At 55.3% G+C, this 18,859-nt stretch overlaps 1 protein-coding gene across 1 annotated transcript in view; it reads left to right on the top strand.

The window, feature by feature from the left end:
• The window catches only part of SHB (Src homology 2 domain containing adaptor protein B), a gene marked incomplete at its 5' end in the record, with an annotated part of 126,896 nt that extends 113,775 nt beyond the window's left edge, over positions 1-13,121 (top strand). The window contains one exon of the mRNA XM_005884019.2: positions 12,293-13,121. Coding sequence (XP_005884081.1) covers positions 12,293-12,476 — 184 coding nt within the window. The remainder of the gene's footprint in view (positions 1-12,292) is intronic.
• Positions 13,122-18,859: the final 5,738 nt, after the last annotated feature.

Consider the following 18,859-nt stretch of genomic DNA (forward strand, 5'->3'; position numbering starts at 1 on the left):
TTTTTTTAAATATATTTTATTGATTTTTTACAGAGAGGAAGGGAGAGAGATAGAGAGTTAGAAACATCGATGAGAGAGAAACATCGATCAGCTGCCTCCTGCACATCTCCTACTGGGGATGTGCCCGCAACCCAGGTACATGCCCTTGACCGGGATCGAACCTGGGACCTTTCAGTCCGCAGGCCGACGCTCTATCCACTGAGCCAAACCGGTTTCGGCCCAACTTGAGTTTTTAATTGTCTGCTCCACATAAGCCCTCCGTTGGCCCAGGTGACCAATAATGTTGTGGACAGAGAGACGTGCCTCATAAACTCTGAAGTCCCAGACAGCTCTCTCCTGCTCCCCACAGCATCCCCACTTTGTCCTCAAGGAAAAGGGCTGAGAGGCAGAGGGGCTTACCTTGGTCTTGCTTGCACTCTGCAACCCCAGTCCTCTTCCTGTCCACCATTTCCTCCCACCGCCCGACGTGCCATGATTTCCACCTGACACTGAAGGTGTGCACCCCCCAGGCTGAACATAGCCTCCCGGGAAACACACGTTTGCATAGTGCCAGGTGGGCTCTTTGCAGTCCCCGGTACCTGGTGTTAGACATTGATTTGAACAGGCTTCTGCAGTGTGTCTCCTCTTAGGCGGGTAGAATTATGCCAGTGGTATGCTTAAAAACTCAGAGCAGCATCTGAGGTCTGACACAGATGATGGTAAAACCGTGAGATAGCATGCTCTGGGCACACCCAGATTTCCAAGTCAGCCTCCAAACATTAGCATAATCCTACTTTGAGTTCAGGTTTTCAGGCTAGAAAAATACTTTTCCTGTCTTGAATTGTTCCAGCCTTAACCAAAGGAAAATCTTCCATGAAGAATCTAGGGTTGGCTGTTGGACTGTGGTGAGAGCTGCGCTTTCAAAAAGCAATCAGTTCTGATAGTAACTTTTGGGGACTCAATTACTTGCAGCCATGCTGGAAAAGAAACCACTATAATTAATGTGGTCAAACCCTGGCCAGATAATAAAATGAAAGCTTTGTTGTGTATCAAGACAGAAATCAATTTCATTAGGGACCAAAGAGCCAGAGATTTAATTTTGAGAGAATTCTCCACCCTGTGGACAGAGATTGTCAAGAAGCTGCCGGAATGAATGCCCAACATGAGACATGCGCCCTCCAGAACCCAGATTACTAAGGGCTGACTGTGACCTTTCAGAATTGCATCTGCAAACCTCGTGAGTGAGGCAAGGCCAGTGGGCTTTGCTCCTTAATGTTCTCGGGCTGGTGCCCCTTTTGGTTTTGGTCAAGAGGTGAGTTGTCCTTACCCAACGACACTTGCCTCTCAGTCAGGTCCTGTTCTTTGGGACTCGGGGAGGAGGTAGAAGAGAGAGGTGGACTCAGGAGGTCAGTGGACACCAGAAAGGAGTTGCATGATGAAGATGTTGGGTGTCCACATTGATGGTGGAGTCATATCCAGACAGGGGTGCTGGCTAAGAGGGACAGACCCGCAGGACGCTGTCCTCAGTGTATGCGAGATAGTGGGCAGTGGGCGCGGCCAGGGTGGGAAGGGGCAGGAGTCTGCCCTGTGAGGACAGCTGGAGAGAGAGAGGCAGGGCAGGTCTGCTCCCTCTTCATCTTCCAGTTTCTAAGGGGCCTTCACCTGTAGCCTTCAGGGCCCCGCGCTGGGGGCGGGGCTACCATCACTAAGCTGCGTGGGTCACACGTCAGCTCAGATCCTGGGAGGACTTGCTCCCGGGCAGAGCCGTCCAAGGTTGGAAGGGTTGTGTGGTGGAGAATAAGCTCCCCAGCACTGGAGTAAGCAACAAAAGCTGATGAGAAATGTTGGGAATATTACAAAGGCATTTCCACCATCAGAGAATCAGGTGGTGGTTCTCAAATGTGAATGTCCATCAGCATCTCTTGGAGAGCATATTCAAAGCAGATTCTGGTTCCAAATAGGCCTGGGAGCCACTGGCTTGACAAGGCCCCGGGGCCTGATGTGAGCATCTGGGGCACATGTGGAGAGGCTATTTTTGAGTTACCTGCATTCCTTTCCAACCCTGGGACTCTGGGGTGTCTGTAAGGAAGGTGAGTCCTTCTGTTTAACATCTGAATAGTCGGTAATGCCTTCCTCATCCTGTGGCGTGAGCATCTCCTATGTGCCAAGCTTCGTCGGTGGTCATCTCCCCCTGTCCCTTCCTTGTATGGATGAGGACACTGAGGCCAAGAGGACCGGAGCCAGGGCTGGGGCTAGGTCCCCAGTGTCCCGTTCAGAGCTCTTTTCGCTTCCTTCCAGTAGACTTTAGAGAACAATGTAAACTGCTCCCCATTTCACAGATGAAGAAACTGAGGTCCAGGCCCCCAGGGCTGTTGGGAGGTTTTCCACTGAGAACCACTGTCATTCATGTGATCAGCCAGGGTGTCTGGGTGGCTGACAGGGAGGAGAGCAATGTCCTCGGGTTAGATGCAGGGTGCTGAGCAGGTAGATCTGTTGTAAGTTGCAGTTTGTAAAGGTCCCTCTGGATTTCCCTTTACTTTTTTTTTTTTTTTAAGTAAAACTGCTTTGTGGGTTGTCTGGGTGGCTGACAGGGAGGAGAGCAATGTCCTCGGGTTAGATGCAGGGTGCTGAGCAGGTAGATCTGTTGTAAGTTGCAGTTTGTAAAGGTCCCTCTGGATTTCCCTTTACTTTTTTTTTTTTTTAAGTAAAACTGCTTTGTGGGTGAGCCCCCTTCCTTGCTGTGCTAATGAAAGCCCTGGGTCAGTTAGCAGGGAAGCCCCCGCTAGGACAGGAGCCTGCAGGAGGGTGGTGAGGGTACACATCGTGCTTTAAGGATGAGAATGGTAGTTGGGGGATTGCAGCTTCCTCCCCCTCCCTGCACACCCACCCTCTTCCCCACTCTCCACCTTGTCACACCCACTGGTAGTGCCCCAGAGTCCCCTTCAGCTGGTGGCACAGCGGTGAGGCGGGGGAGGGGGCATTCCGACCCCTGATTCACTGGGGAATGAGAGCAAACTCCACCCCCTGGGCCACAGTGTCACCTGTAAAATGGAGACAGGGAACCAGTGGTCTCAAAAGTCGGCTTAGTATCTTGTCTCCCTCAGAAATGTTGACTATTGAGCAATACACACAGTAGCCTCTTAATAAATGCCATAGACCATCTATGACCAGGATATTTAAACAAAAAAACCTCTTTCCTCCTCAATTCTGTGTGTTCATGTGGACGCCCTTGTGGAACAGTGTGCTCTCAAGTGTCTGCAATACTGCTTGATGGTAGGGGAAATTGATCACAGGAAGTAAACACCCTGCCCATTGTCCCCAGCGACAGAGATGGGGCCGGACCCCAGGCCTCCTGCTCCAGCCAGGAGACTGCCTGGCCACCCATGGCTTCTGGGCTGCCAACATGGCCGTGGACAACAGGCCAGACAGACGGGCAGACACGCTTAGTGCTCTGCCTGGGCAGCAAAACAAACCAGATGGGCAGCAACTTGTACACAGGCTCCTGCAGAGCCGGGGAGGCGGGGGGCGGGCATGTCAGACCCCTGAGCCTCAGCACCTGCCCTACTTGCTCATGCACTGTCCATCCCAGACCTCAGGACAGCCCTATGGCAGGTGGTGAACACTCCATTACACAGATGAGGAAACTGAGCGCAGCTCACAAGGGGACTAAGACCCGGACCTGGGTCACCCAGGTCTGCACATGGTGGGTCCTGCCCTATGTCTTTTGGAGTTGGCCTGCCGTCCTCACCCAGGAGGGCCCCATTGTGTCACTCCCCGCCTCCCCAGGGTGAACCCCAGGTTTCCAGCTCCCCTTTACCTATAAAAGCCCATGCGCCCCTCAAAGTCCTCTCCGGCAGCTGGTGCTCACCCCCACGACTGGCTTTGCCCAACAGGTGTGCATGTTCCCTTCATCTGCTGGTTGGGCGTGGGGTGGCCGTTTGGTCCTTGGGAACAGCCTGGAGCTCTTCGAAGACAAGCTGTTTAGCAAATTCTGTCTCTTAAGCCCTTTAAATAAGGAGCCAGGTGACCCAGCTTTTACCAAATGTTCACGCTTCCTTCACGTGGAAGGTCTCACCTCTCACAGCTGCCATGAGGGTAGCCTCCTGGCATTCTCGTTTCATAGGTGAAGCTGAGGCACTGGCACCTGATGGGGGGTGTGGCTTTCCTGCTGGCACTGCTGGCACTGGGGCTGGCTTGCTCTTTGCTCTGAGGACTGTTCTATGCAGAGTTGGCTGTTTAGCAACATCCCTGGCTCCCACCTAAATGCCAGCAGCACCTGTTTCCAGACATTGCCCAGCATCCCCAGGAGAGGGGGGACTTGCCTGGTGAGAACCACTGCTCCCAGGAGAGTGTGGCTGGGAGGCACTTGTCCTATAGGAGGAGGACCACCCTGGGCCTGAATGCTTCCTGTCCATCCCATTGGCACCGGCCCGAGGAGGCCTGCTTTTGTCATCCTGCGGCCCCCAAGCCTGGGACCCACTGTGCCCAGTGCTGCCCCACCTTCCTCCTGCGTCCTGCACTGCCTGGGGTCCTCCTGGCTGGTGCCTGGGTGGCCCCCACCCTCTTGGGTTGTCCCTCATTGAGAACTTCAGACTGGAGGGGACCCCCTTCACCTTTCCCAAAAGGGGACGCTGGGAGCCCAGGGAGAGGGGACTTGCCCAGCCATTGACATCAGTGGGATCAGAGTTTGAACCCAGGTATCTAACTTCAGTCCCACCAACCCCACCTATCCCAAACACAAAGGGCCTTCGTGTTCCTAGAAAAGTCCTCAGTTAAATGTAAGGGGGGGTGGGGGGCTGCACAGACCCTCTTTCCCCTTCCTAATGCTCTGACAGCGTATCTCGCATCACCTCCCACCCCTACCACACCCCTCCCCTTGTAGTTTTCATGTGCAGTTGGCTGACCTCCAAGCATTATTACCCTCCCACTTGCACACCTCCCATAATGGGAAGCTCACTCCCCACACTGTCAGCCTTGATCATTAAAATCCTCCTGCCTGACACTTTGTTAGTCTTCTCCTGAGAAAATTGCCCCAGTGGGTTCATCTTGACCTGCCTGTTGCTTTGTGTGGCACAAAGCAAGCCTTATGCGTACCCACTTTTGCCGGAGAGGCACCTGCCAGCTCTCCTGCTGCCTGGAGACAGCTTTCGTCATGATTTACTGAAGGCCCTCACCCTGGGCCGCCAACGTGTAGCTTGAGAAATGCCCAGGTGTCTCGGGAAGGCTAATCGCTGCCGGTGCATTTATTGAAACCTAATTATTTGGTTGTAAATCAAGTCATTTGGCTCAGTGGCGTTTACATTTAGGCCTTAGTTTGCAATAACCTAGCTTATGTGTCTTTGGCTTGTCACTATGACAAGGCTGTTTCCGAAGGCAGAACGTGATGTGCAGACATTTACTGTGTGACCTTGTAAGCCCCTTCCCCCACCCCCTGGACTCTCGAATCTCGGCTGGAAGGGGCCTCTGCACCCCCCACTCCACGCACTGCGCCGTTGGAGAGAGCCTGTCACACAGCAAGAACTACTCCCGTGCTGGATCCTGACCCTGCTGGCCTCTCACTGTGACCTGGGCAAGTTGCTTCTCCCTCTGGCCCTCAGTCTTCTCATCTGCCCAGACAATGCCAGCCCTGCCTGCCTCTCTGTGAAGCCACAGGTTGGTCCAGCGTGGACCAAGGGCAACGGTGGCTTCCAGGCCCTGTGTTAGAAGTTCACAGCATGTGCACATGCTAGCCTGCACACAGTAGGCCCTCGGGAGGTGTCGACGAAGTATCTGTCCCCTAAAGGCCCCGTCATTTGAGATCTGGGTATTTCCCCGGCCACCGGCCCAGTGCTCTCCTCAGAGCAGGCGTCTCCGCAGGCACACAGACCGTTTCTGGAGGGGCTGCACCTGCTCATAGGTGTGGCAAGGAGAGTTTCTCTACAGACCCAGGAAAATATCCCCTCTCCTTGGAGGTGGAAGAGAGGGTGGGAGGGCAGGAGACTGCCTGAACCCTGGAGCCATCTGCTTGCAGAGGCAGCATGGCCAACAGTGGAGTGGGCTCATGGCAGGAGCTACCTGTTTTGCAGGCCCCCACATGGCCACAGAGGCTGGAGGTGTCTTGCCCAGGTCCCCTCCAGACCAGGTCCCTCCGGAAGCTCCCTTGCCAAGGTCATAGCAGATCGGTGTTAGAGCCAGACCTAGAGCGAGCCCCTCTCTCCACTGGTCCGTTCACGCCCATATTCACCAGCTCGAGTGCATGCCGGTGGGGGCAGAAGGGCCCGTCGGGTTGGTCTCGTGCCCTGTCCATGCTGAGCACAGGGTGGTGTTCCCTTGGCTCCGAAAGTGAGCACTGGTTGCTGTGCGTTCATGGAGGTCGGGGGCCTGTGACAGCTCTCTCCCCTGAGAATTATCCTGCAACCAATTGTCGAGTGAATTTCAAATGTACAGTCTCTTTCGATCTCTGCTCTCACAGATCTGGCCCCAGGAATCTTTGAACATGTAACATTCATGTTTAATTAAAATGACTCCACAAGAGGAGGTCCATTTAGACCCAAAAAATGCACCCATTTAGAGATCTACTGGACCCCAGAGTGGGCAGGGCCTGGGCCGGCAGGAAAACCATGGCTTTTGGAGGGAACTTGTCTCACATTCATGCTTTGTTATTTAGGCCTGGGCAGGGGCGCTGCCAGCTCAGTAGCCCAAGAATGCTTTCCTTTAGAATACCAAGGAAAGAGGAAGGTTTGACCCACCCTTCCCTGTGGTCTTCTCAGCAAGACCTTTCTGATTTAAGAGGCATCTGCCTTTGTCCCCCTGTAGCTGGGACCCTCCGAGTGCTCCCCATGGCTGTGTCCCTCGCTAAGCTTGCTCTGCAGAACCTTGCTGGTGCGTCCTGGGACCAGTGCTCACCAAAGCAGCCACGGTGTCTGGCCTCGGAGGAGGCAGCTTCCACACTGGCTGGGCCACACTTAGGGGTCAAGGTGGAGTGGCCACCAGCCTGCCCTGGGGAGCTTACAGTCCAGAGGTCCTCATTTCCCTGGCTCCGGGTAGACCCTCACTAGATAACTGCTGGGTGGATGGATGGATGGATGGACAGACAGATAGACTGTGCCAGGCCTGTGCTGAGGGCTTGTCCTGCTGAGAAATGTCACAATGAACAGACAGGGTTCATGACCTCAGGCGCTCACAGAGCTGCAGGAGAGCCAGGTCTCAAGATGGAGTCCCAAGGGCCACCCGGACACCTAGTCCATCTGCTTGGGTGGGGAGGAGGGAAGACAAGGCTACAGTGGCAACTTCAGGGCCCTGGATGCTGTCCACGGGCTAAGAAGAGAACACAGGCTCAGGGTCAGACAGACAGAGTGACCTCCTGGCCCCACTGTGTCCCGTGGGACAAGGCCCGCGACCTCCCCCAGCCTCAGTTTCCCCACCTGTAAACAGTCATAGTTACACCAACTGAGCAACTTGCTGTGAGCTCAAGTGAGATAATGTGTGGCAACAGCTCAGCTTGGTGCCTGGCGCACAGTGGGGACTCAAGCAGTGCCAGTGCGGTGTCATTCATCCTGCAGTGGTGGAGGGGAGCCAGGGACGATGTTCTGGGGCATCTTGGACAAGAGGGTATCCCCGTCAAGAAAGCAGCTCCCCAACTGCCTTTGACAGGGTGAACCAGAGACTCCTGCCACTGGGGCTGCACGCTAGTCCCAGAGGGCAATTTCCTCGCCTTCTCCCACATAAATATTATATGCAAGTGTTTTTAAGTAATTTCATCATGAAAAGAAGCGATTTAACATAAGTATTACCCGGGATTCTTCATGAAATATGCATCACGCAATTAGGTCTAAAAGCGAGAGGTGAGGCCTCGCGCTCTGCTCGGGCCGGCAGCTGCGGGCTGAGTGATGTTTTATTAAAGCCCGTGATTATGGGACGAGGTGGGGCCTGTTATTAGGCTGGCGCGCCAGGCGTGTTTGATGATCCTGGTGATGAGGAGGTGCTTTTTGTGATGATAATGAGCGATCTGAAGGCCGTGACAGCCCCGGCACCCCCGCCTCAGAGCCTTCCGAGACTCATTAGACAGGTCAGCCACCAGAGACACCCCTGACTGTGACTTTGCTCTCGCAAGATGTCCTATCAAAGGAGACAGGGCTGGTGCAGGAGCTGGACAGGTGGCGGCAGCCTGTCTGAACTCCCCAGGGACCGCTGCCTTTCCAGAGGGAGGCTGGGGAGGTGGGTGGCCGGGACGCGAGGGCCCTGGGTTCTGCTGTAGCCGACGCCCTCCTTGTTGTGTGCATCGGGCCAGAGTGTTGTTCTCTCTGAACTCAGTTTCCACCGAAGTGCCCCAGGAGGGCGAGGGAGATGGTCCCCAGGCCGCTCTGGCTCCAGGGCCGCTGTCCGAGCGGCAGAGCATCCCTGTGCCTGCTGGTTGTCTGGTGCATCCCCGGTCCCCCGGGAAACTTTAACTTTTTCTCTCCCTGTGCTTGATGTCTCTGTGTAGAGTTGGGGGTCTACAGCCGTGTCTGGCAGCTGTTTTTAAATGTTCAGCTGTTGTTAGGTGGCATCTCACGGCAACCCTGTGGCCAATCAGGACACGTTGTGACAGCACAGCTCTCGGTTGTGTTTTGACGAGGCTTTGCCTGACCTTTGCATGAGTCGAGGTTTGACAGGTTGTCTCGGAAAGAAAGCCTGCTCACCTCTCGGAGCCTGCCGGCCCCATGGGTGGGTCACCTCCGAGCCGGGGCTGCGCCCTCCCCAGTCCCTGTGATGGCCTCTCACTGCCAGCCTGTGCTGCCTCTGACCCGCCATCAGCCGGGCAGCGTCGGCGCCTTGGGGACTGTCTCTGGAGCGGATGGTGCTGAGGTCAGGAGCGAGGGCTCTGGGAAAGGCCTGCAGCGGGGGAAGCAGCAGCACCACTGCCAGCCGCCGTGTGGCCGGGGGTCAGCCTCCTGCCCACCGAGCCTCCGTGCTCAGCACACGGCCTGGCTCACGGAAGTGCCCAGTGAGAGTAGGACAGGGGCACATGGGCAGCAGTGGAGGGGGTGTGGTTGCCCTCAGGCCCCTTCCTGCAAGAAGCCTTCGCGGAGTAGGCGGAGGTTGTGCTTGCACACAGGGAATCCAGAACCGGAGGTCCAGAAGCGCCTCGGACACCATCCAGTCAGGCTCCCCAGGGATCCAGGGGGATGGGCACAGCCACGGGGCACAGTGCGTGAGCCCAGGAGGACGCCACTCCTGCAGGGGTTCCCACTGGGAGGCCAGCTTTTGGCCTTTCAACCTGTGCCAGGGAACGGTCAGGCCACGGGCTGAGGCTGGTCACAGGGTCCGAGTTCTCTGCCGAACCTCAGGACTGGCCTGCCCCCTTGGCACAGCCCGGCTCGGTTATAACCTAGCATGTCCTGAAATACAAGCGTCAGACAGGCCTGGAGGGTCAGGAGGGAGTTCAGGAGCTTCCCTGCCTCGCACGCACCCATGTCTGTTGAGGGGGGACATCAGTGTCGCATCTCTAATACCTGGTGGCCGTGCTGACCCCGTGGCCTGGGAATGGGAACTTCTGCCTCCATTTCTGGCTGAGTTAGCTGTTGCCACCATCACGGCCACGGCCCTTGCTGGATGTTCTAATGGCAGCCTGTGTGAAACCGTCCGGTTAACCCATGTGAGTTACTTTCCTTAATCTCCTTAAACATTAAGTCAGCTCTCCCTGCAGCTGCGTGCCTGCACGCCAGCCTTGGTGCAGACTCGCTCCGGGCCAGCTACTGCGGTCCTGTCTCACACACCCTACGCTTTGCACCCCAGCCATAGGTGTGTGAGAGCATGGTCTGGCACCCCAAAACACAACTCCACTCAACTCACAAGGAGGCATGGTGTGCCCGAGGTCCTGCCCCTCCCTGCCTGAGCCTGGACTCACCTGCAGCTCCGACCCCTTCTCTCCCCACACTCACCCCAAGCTTTTTTAACTATTCCCTGTTTCCTTAGCCTCATTCAAGCAAGTACGATCCTTTCCAGGCCGGCAAAGGCCCGCGGTGTCTCCAGTGCGGTGGGTGGCCGAGTCTTCGCTCGAAGGGGGCTATACATTTTTCATCGCACGCACACCATTTCCTTTCTAACCGCTTAAGCAAGTGCGCCTCCTGCTTCTCAGATGTGTGGAGGCAATTCTCCAGTGAAATGACCCTTCACTGTGGAGCAGAACTTGCCACAGGCTCTGTAATTAGAACATTGTCAGCCTTAAAAAATCTTGATTTAAATTTCAGTTCTTTACAGGAATTATTCTCTCTTGAAACATAATTGCTCTCCAAACGATTTCCTTTAAGCCGAGGGTGACATCTCTAAATACATTATTACGAGCAGATGTATTGCTCAGTGCCTGCACTTCATTAAGCATTTGCTCTGCCCATTTGAAAATGGTCCTGGAGTCCAAATTGACGCGTTAATAGGACAGGCGCTCATGGCGAGGGGAGCCCAGTCCTGACTGGGAGAGGTGTGCAAGCCCTCAGTGCCCCCGGGACCACAGCCAGAGCTAGAAGAGCCGGAGCTTAGAAAGGAAACCTGTGTCCACACGGAGCTCTCGGCCTCACCAGGGGTGGGACTTGGTCTCCTGGATGCCAGACCCTGGCCGCAAATTATCAGTGTCCAGACACGATAACTTGGAGGAGGTGGCAGGAGGTCGGAGCCCCAGCTTCCTCACTAAGTGGCAGATACTCAGTATATTGGATTGTGCTTTGGAGACCTCAGCATCCACAGATGTGGCAGCAAAATCACAAGGGCCAGGCTTGGAACTGAGTGGGCAGGGAAAGGGCAACCTGGGCAAAGGCAGGTTGATGGGTAGTGAGAGATCTGATGTGACAAGGGCCCTGGGTGGGAGGTGTGAGCGGTCCTCTCGGGCCAGGTGGAAGCAGCGTGGCCTCCACAGTCCCTGAGCTGCACCCCACCCAGCCTGCTGGTATAGCTGGCAGGCTGCAAGGGGCATGGTGCACAGGGCTGTGCTCTGATCTCCAAGGAGCCCGCCCACTGCCCTTTTTAGCAGGTGCTGGGCATGGTGGACACAGACCTTACTCTGTGGAATTCTTAGGAATTCGGGCCCTAACCAGTTTCGCTCAGTGGATAGAGCGTCGGCCTGCGGACTGAAGGGTCCCAGGTTCGGAAGGTGGATAAGTAATCTATAATAATAAGAAAAGCATAATATGCTAATTAGACCAGACATCCTTCCGGACGTCCTTCCGGGCTGGAGCTGCAGCCGCTGCGGCTGCGAGGGAGGGATCAAGGCAGCCGCAGCTGCGAAGGCCTACTCTTGCACAAAATTTGTGCATTGGGCCTCTAGTTATAATATAAGAAAGCAGGTGCAGATGGAGGCATGATCCTCCATCATGTGCTGGTCCTCGGTGCAGGCAGAGGACGGAGCTCTGCCTGGGGGAGCCTGGAAGACTTCCCAGCAGAGGAAACACTCAAGCTGGGCCTTGGAGAAGGAGGCAGGGTTTGCTGAGCAGAGGGAGGAAGAGGGGATGTGCTGGTCCTCGGTGCAGGCAGAGGACGGTGCAGGCAGAGGACGGAGCTCTGCCTGGGGGAGCCTGGAAGACTTCCCAGCAGAGGAAACACTCAAGCTGGGCCTTGGAGAAGGAGGCAGGGTTTGCTGAGCAGAGGGAGGAAGAGGGGAGAGTGCCTACCCAGGGGCAGCTCTGAGAAAGAGCAAGTGTTTTCCCTTATTCCATTGGCTAAAACTAATCACATGGGTACAGTGGCTGCAGGGAAGCTGGGCAATGTAGTCCCAGCTGGGCAGTCCCTTCCCAGTGACAGTTCCATACTGTATTGAATGGCACAAAGCAAACCCCTCTGCCCCACCTACTGCCTGTCACCCCTGCCACACTCTGTCCACATCTGAAAACTGGGGGTGATGGCTCCTGCCTGCCCACTTGTCCGGGCATCAGGGACTCACACTAAATACATGACTGCATGAGGGACAGGAAGACGGCCCGCGGTCTTGAGGTGGAAAGACTCCCCTGCAGCAGTGTCTGCTGCTGGTTCCTAGTTTGATGCTGGGACGAGGGGAGCTCCTAGGCGCAGCTGCATTTTGGCTGGGCCTGGGCTTTGGTCTTGACTTGAAGAGGTACTTCATGGCTGGGATCTCAGCAAGGAACCTTTGCACCTTAGCAGGGATTGAGCCAGAGGGGTAGTTCTCCAGGTAACAAGTGTGAATATGTGACATGTGCTTGTTCACAGCTAAGTCTCGAGTCGCTCTCTGAGAAATTGCTTACCTGGCCCTCAGCCCTCCTGCACCTGTCCCCTGGGCCTGAGCAGTATGGCTGCCTTGGCCTTTGTCACCCTGCAGATCCTAATACCCTCTGTGTTTTGTTCACAGGAGCAACCAGGGCTTTATGCACATGAAACTGGCCAAAACCAAAGAGAAGTACATTCTGGGTCAGAACAGCCCCCCGTTCGACAGTGTCCCAGAAGTCATCCATTACTACACCACCAGAAAGCTGCCCATCAAAGGCGCTGAGCACTTGTCCCTCCTCTACCCGGTGGCTGTGCGGACCCTGTGAGAGGACCAGCCTCGCCCTGCGCTGACAGGGCCCAGACCTGGAGGAGCCGGAGCCCCCGCCGACCAGCGTGTCCAGTTCGTGTCGTGTGTATGGTACTGGCACACCACTGCATGTCTCTAGAATGCTGTTGCCACTAAGGGGGCTGGGAAAGGCCTGGATAGAGACAGAGGGACGGCCCACAAGCCGCCCCAGCCCCCACCCCCACCCCCTCCTTGAGTTTCTGTGAATTAAAATATTTGCAAATCCAAAGAGATGCCTTGCAGGATGAACAAAGGCAAGCAGCTCCGAGGGGAGGGCCGGGCGGAACCGCCTGGGTTGCCGCACTTTGCTTTGTTCTCCCGCTGTCAGGAATTCACACCTGTGCAGGGAGCACAGTTTTCCCACCAGGGCCCCACGGTGTGGGGAGCCAAACGCTGGTGCTGGGAGAGCCGGAAGGCCTGGAGTCCTGCCTCCCCTCTGGTGTGCGTGTGTCTGTGTGTGTGTGTGAGTGTGCGCACATCCGTCACACACAGATGTGAGTAAGCCCTCTAATCCACTTTATCACTCGGTGTAATCATTAGATCTTCAAGGAATCATTGTGCGGTCAAAAGAGGATTCAATTATTTATGACTAAGGTGTGTAAATAAAATAGTCATTTAATATGTATTCTCATCCCTTTTTTTATACCACAGAGGGTCTCTGAGGGGCCAGTGCTCACCATGGCGTGTCTCCTGAGCATGGGTGGTGGGAGGGAGGAAGCCGAGCCCCAGCTCAGGGCTGAGGCAGTGGGTGGGGCAGAGGGGTTGGCTTTGTCCCCTGAGAGTCAACCTGCAGAGGGTGCAGCCAGATCCGCGTTCAGGCTCCAGCATGGTCACCTCAAATGTTGACCTAATAACCAGACTCCCCATTATTTGGCTTGGCAGCCCTGTGAGGCATTTAACATACGGGGGAAAAGGAGGCTCAGAGGGAAGGTAACTCCCCCAGGGTCACAGCTCATAAGCAGAGGAGGCTCTTGAGCCCAGACTGGCAGGCTCATGGCCAGTGCTTTGGCTCTACATGGCCTCGCTCTTCGCTGTCATCCTGCTCCTGGGAGAAAGCGAATCCTGACTCCCCTGGCCGTGAGCCCTGCTGGTCATCCACTGTTTTCACACATAAAAACGCTCCCACGCAGCCCGGCCGGTGTGGCTCAGGTGAGCGTCAACCTATGAACCAGGAGGTCACGGTTCGATTCCTGGTCAGGGCACATGCCCGGGTTGCAGGCTCAATCCCCAGTGTGGGGTGTGCAGGAGGCAGCCAATCAGTGATTCTCTCTGATCATTGATGTTTCTATCTCTCACTCTCCATTCCTCTCTGAAAGCAATAAAAATATCAAGACAAATAAAATAAATTGTTTAAAAAAAAACACTCCCACACAGACTCCCCTCTGTCTTCTTCTCTCTCATTGATGTTTCTATCTCTCACTCTCCATTCCTCTCTGAAAGCAATAAAAATATCAAGACAAATAAAATAAATTGTTTAAAAAAAAACACTCCCACACAGACTCCCCTCTGTCTCGTCCCTGCCCTTGTGGGGAGCAGGGATTCTCCCCACATGTTCGGGGCAGACCAGGCTGCTGTTGCTCAGTCCCCTCCTTTCCTACCTCCTCACCACCACACTGGCTGAATGAGGATGGAAGAAATAGAAGAATCCGCAGCCAGAAAGGCATTTCCAGTCTCAGTGCCTCCACCAGGCGCCCACCGTCCCGCCTGCCCCACTGGTCTGCGGGGAATGGAAGTTCGGTGACGTCCCCGCACGTGGGGCCGAGTTCCAGCAGCATCACCAGCAGGCCTCAGCATTCAGCATTGCCAGGGCTCCTGAGGCTGGGCTCACTGTTCGGATGTGGAGACGGCCCCTCGAAAGACCAGGACCTGCCGGGGCAGAGCGGGCTAAGCTGCGTGGCTTTGGGAGGCTGCCGTGGATTCCAGTGGTTCGTGACCTTGGAGACCAGTCTTTCTGCCAGTCCCCCTCTTGGGTCGCCCTCCCAGGTGCTGCCCATCAGTCTAGGTGGCCTCCAGCTCCTCCCACCTGTGGGTCCCACAGACCCATCCACCTTGTGGTTACCACGTTGGCTGTGGCCTGAGTCTGGTCTCCGAAGACTCAACCTTGACCTTTCACCTGTTTTATTTTCTGAAACATCCTTTGAGGCAAGAAAATACCTGGAGTGATTCACGCTTTCCTCGTGTGTGTGTGTGTGTGTGTGTGTGTGTGTGTGTGTGTGAATGAGAAAATGAGTAAGGAGTTGGCACGTGGCCAAACAGAAGTACCAAAGGAGAAGGGGATCCTTAGGACTGGGTTAGAGATTGGGGACCTCGGAGGCAGCCTCGGTTTCTCCAGGGCGCTTCCCGAGGCCGAGGGGCTGAGCAGTGCAGGGAGCCCTGGTCCTTCTGGGGAGACAGCCCTCCAGGTTTCTCCTCGGAAAGGCTGCGTGCCTGTGGGCTGAGTCGAAGCGACGCCTGCCCTCCGCCCGGCCTTCGCGCTTTTCAGGGGATTCCTGGCCCCCCCTCCTTCCCCTGCGGCCGCTTCCTCAAGTCCCCCAGGGAGGCCCCTCAGGGACGGAGGCCAGAGGAGCCCGCTTACAGGATGGGAGCAGCTGAAAGGAATTTTTTTCCTTAATTTTATGAACCTCTCCCTCTTCTTCCTCTAATTGTGGCCGTTTCCTCTGTCAGCGTGGATTCATGTTTTCTTGGACATCCAACAATTGAAACGGCTTTTCCCTTTCAGAAACACTCATTTTCAGGTTACTGGCTTTAGTTTGGTTTTTGTTTTGGCTTTTGTTTTTTTTCATCTGCTGCCAATTAAGGGGGGGGAATGAGCTGGATTTCTCTGAGGAAAAAAATAAAGCTCCCTGCCACACAGTCTCTGGCCCTCGGCGTTTTGTCGCAGAACACAACCTCCAGCCACTCAGGCCTCGCTCAGAGCCATGGGACTTGTTTTTCCTTTCTTTCCCTTTTTGCCGGCTTCATTATCGACCATAATGACCCGACCACTTCAACGCCTGTGTCCTTGAGCGCCAAGGAGTCCGGGGCCTCTTCGCCCCCTCCCCCAAGACGGCATCCACAGGAAGAAGAGGCTGTGTGGGGAGAGGGCCACCTGCCTGCCTGGGAACAGTCACAGGTGCGGACCCCTACGCCGCCGGGAAGGGAAGCGGTGCCCGGGCTCCTCCCAGGGCCTCTCTGGGCGGGTGCCCGGCAGCCAGCGTGTGAGCTGTGAGCGCGGCCGCATCCACGGGGCGGGGGGGGGCGCTGGGCCTAAATCTGCTTCTGCTGCAGCGATGACCCCGGAGAGTCTCGCTTTAAGGCTCGGAGCACCAAGCTCTGCTGGCCCTCCAGGACTCTCAGACCTGGTGTGGTTTGCCAAGGGCCTCCAGGACAGACGGCTGCTGGGCTGGCGTTTGCTCTCAGACCCAGGGACAGTGGGTGCGGCAGCCAGCAGGCAGATGGCAGGCTGGCACTCGGAATTGGCCCGTGCAGAGTCCTGGCCGGGCCCAGTGAGCTGCCACATCACTCCTCACCTTCCAGGGTCTGTCACCAGCAAAGACCAAGGGGGCACGTGGTTCAGAGGGAGCAGCATGGCCCGGAGCCTTCGACGAAGGAGCGTCTTCCAGAACCCCACTCGGGGCCCTCCCCTCTCCTCAGTGTCGTGTCCCTGCCAGGAGACTTGCGCCAGCCACCCACAGCGACAGAGCTGCCCTGCGATGCGCTAATTCCACGTGATAAGCTGAGCAAGGATGTCTAGCGCCCGTGAACCTTTTCATAGACAAGTGTCTTGCTTAGATGCGCCTCATTGGGCACGCGTGGTTTTTTTTTTCTTAAAAATGCAATGGTGTCCCCAGGAATCCAGTGTGATCACCTTCTGCTTGCGGAGGTGGAGGTTCTGCCATCAGCCCCCAAAGGTGGGTAGTTACAGGGGGAAAGGGAACCCGCCTGCTTCCTAATTAGGAGAAAGGCAGAGCCCTGACGAGCTCGTTAAGTGAAAATGAATGAACCTGTTCAGCAAACATTTGTCAAGTGCCCTCTGGTCCGCAGGCCTTGGTGGATACGGAGGAGAATGGGCCCCCACCTCTACCCTCTGGAAGTTTCCACTGTGGGGAAGACAAACAGGCACCTGCAGAGGCCCCAGGGTGCTGTGGAGCCCTGAACAAGAGGGAATTGCGTCTGCTTGTCGCCATCAGCAAAAGTGGGGCCTCGAGCCAGGAAGCAATTCTTGGTCTCCCTGAAGATTTGGGGAGATGCGTGACTGGCACACAATCTCCGCTGTTTGGCCTCACACGTGGTTGGCTGACGTCTTAATGCTACCCGAGGCCGGGAAGCCTGAGGCGGGAGGACGGAGGGTCTGCAGCCCCAGCCCCTCCTCACACAGTTGAGCACCTGAGGATGCACTGGGCCCCTGCAAGCCAGGAAGCCTGCTCTGGAGTGGACCCCCGACCCCACCTGGCCCTGGAGGAACTCACTACCTCTCCTGTCCCTCCCTCCCAAGGAGGGGCTCGCTGCCCCAAATCGTTGTACTGTTGATATTTGGCTCTGTTGACTAATGAGTTTGCCGACCACTGCTTCCTGCCTGCCCTCTCCTCCTCCTCTCCCTATTCCAGTGACCCAGAATCCACACCTCCACTCCCAGGCGCCTCAGAGCACGTCCCACCCCGCCCTGCAGGCACACAAAGGGCCTGTGCTCTGTGACCAGGAATTTCCGGAAGGGGAAGGAGAACATGCCTCTGGTGGTCACCTCTCACCTCCTAGTCCATGCTCTGAGGAGTTCTTTATTTCTTTTCAGTTCAATTTAACAAACACTGAGCATGAAAGGAGGGCCCTGGCCAAGCTGGTGACATGGAGCGGCAGGAAGCGGAGGGTGGTCGGACGCCTGCCTCACTGCATCTGCACCAAGACTCAGCAGTGCGGGAAACTGAGGCTCAGAGAGGTACAGGGCCTGGTTCAAGGCCACACAGCCAGTCGCCCTCCACATGCCTCGGGTGTTTGCGGGCGGCCGCTCAGAGGGTCACCTTGGCCAGCACAGCTCTGGGAAGACTGGGGCAGGAGTGGGGATTCTTCCCGGAGTTTTGAAGCCAATTGTTTCTCGCTGGCTCCCTCCTGAGTGGGCGCATCTCAGGGCTGTAGTGACCAATGTCATCTCTGGTTTGCGGGACAGTTTTGAAGGGGATGAGGTCTGCCTGGGCAGCAGGGCATCACCAGTGTGGTTCTGGTGCCCTCGTGTGGTCTTTTTCGGTATTGCACCCAGTCCTAGGTGGAGGGGAAGGCAGTTCCAAGTCACTGGAGGCCAAAACAGACTTGTAAACAGACACCTGGCAGGCCATGCCGGCTGGTGGATGATGGGTGCTGAGCCCAGGTACAGACAGCTGAGAAAAGGACAGAAGAAGTGACATTCTGAGCCATGTGTCACATGCAGGGAGTAGGGGCATCCCAGGGAGAGAAGCCAGAGTAAGCAAGAGCTGGAGGCTCCCGCTGGCTTCCAGGCCAGTGCTCTCACCTGTTCTACTCTAAGCCGCCCAATTCATGCCGACTGAAAAGGAAGGCGAGGTGGATTAGAACAGCTCCGTACTGCTCACATCGAAAAATGATTGCCACCGTAAGGTGAGTTACAGATCCATTATCTCACATAATTACAATTTTTTTGTGGTGAGAACATTTAAAATCTAGTCTCTTAGCAACTTTCAAGTGTACAATTCAGTATTGTAACTATAGTCACCACGATGAAGATTAGATCCTTGGAACTTATTCATCTTGTAACTGTCAGTTTGAACCCTTTGACCAATGTTTCCCCATTTTCTCTACCCCCTCGCCCCTGGCAACCACCATTCTACTCTTGTTTCTATGAGTTTGGCTTTTTTAGATTCCACTTGTGATATTTTGTTTTCTCTACCTGACATTTCATTAGCATAATGCCCTCAAGGCCCATCCGTATTGTCACAAATGGCAGAATTTCCTTTTTATGGCTAAATAATATTCCATTGTATATATGTTTTTTCTTTATCCCTTTAACCATGTGTGGAAGGACTCTTCGCTTGTATACATTACTTTAAACAAAGGTGGGCTCATTTTGTGTTTATATAGTTGTATGCCCTCCATTTTTCACTTAACATAGTGCCATCTGCTTTTCCATAATGTTATTAAATCTTCTATCATATGTGCCAAGGTTCATGTCCCAGCATCAAGAAGGGTTCAGGAATCTGGAAAAGGGGCTGTGCATAGATGACATAGGAATCCAGAGACTAATAAAGAGTCCAGAGACGAGATATAATTTTGAAAGGCATTGGGGGTCAGAGGACCTTCAGCTAAAGGAACTGAAGACTCCCTCCTTGTCTAGGACCCTTGCTTTTATTAACACAATTTGTCCTAAGGCAAGGTGGAGAT

Source organism: Myotis brandtii, unplaced genomic scaffold (assembly GCF_000412655.1).
Source record: "Myotis brandtii unplaced genomic scaffold, ASM41265v1 scaffold806, whole genome shotgun sequence".
Taxonomy (NCBI): domain Eukaryota; kingdom Metazoa; phylum Chordata; class Mammalia; order Chiroptera; family Vespertilionidae; genus Myotis; species Myotis brandtii.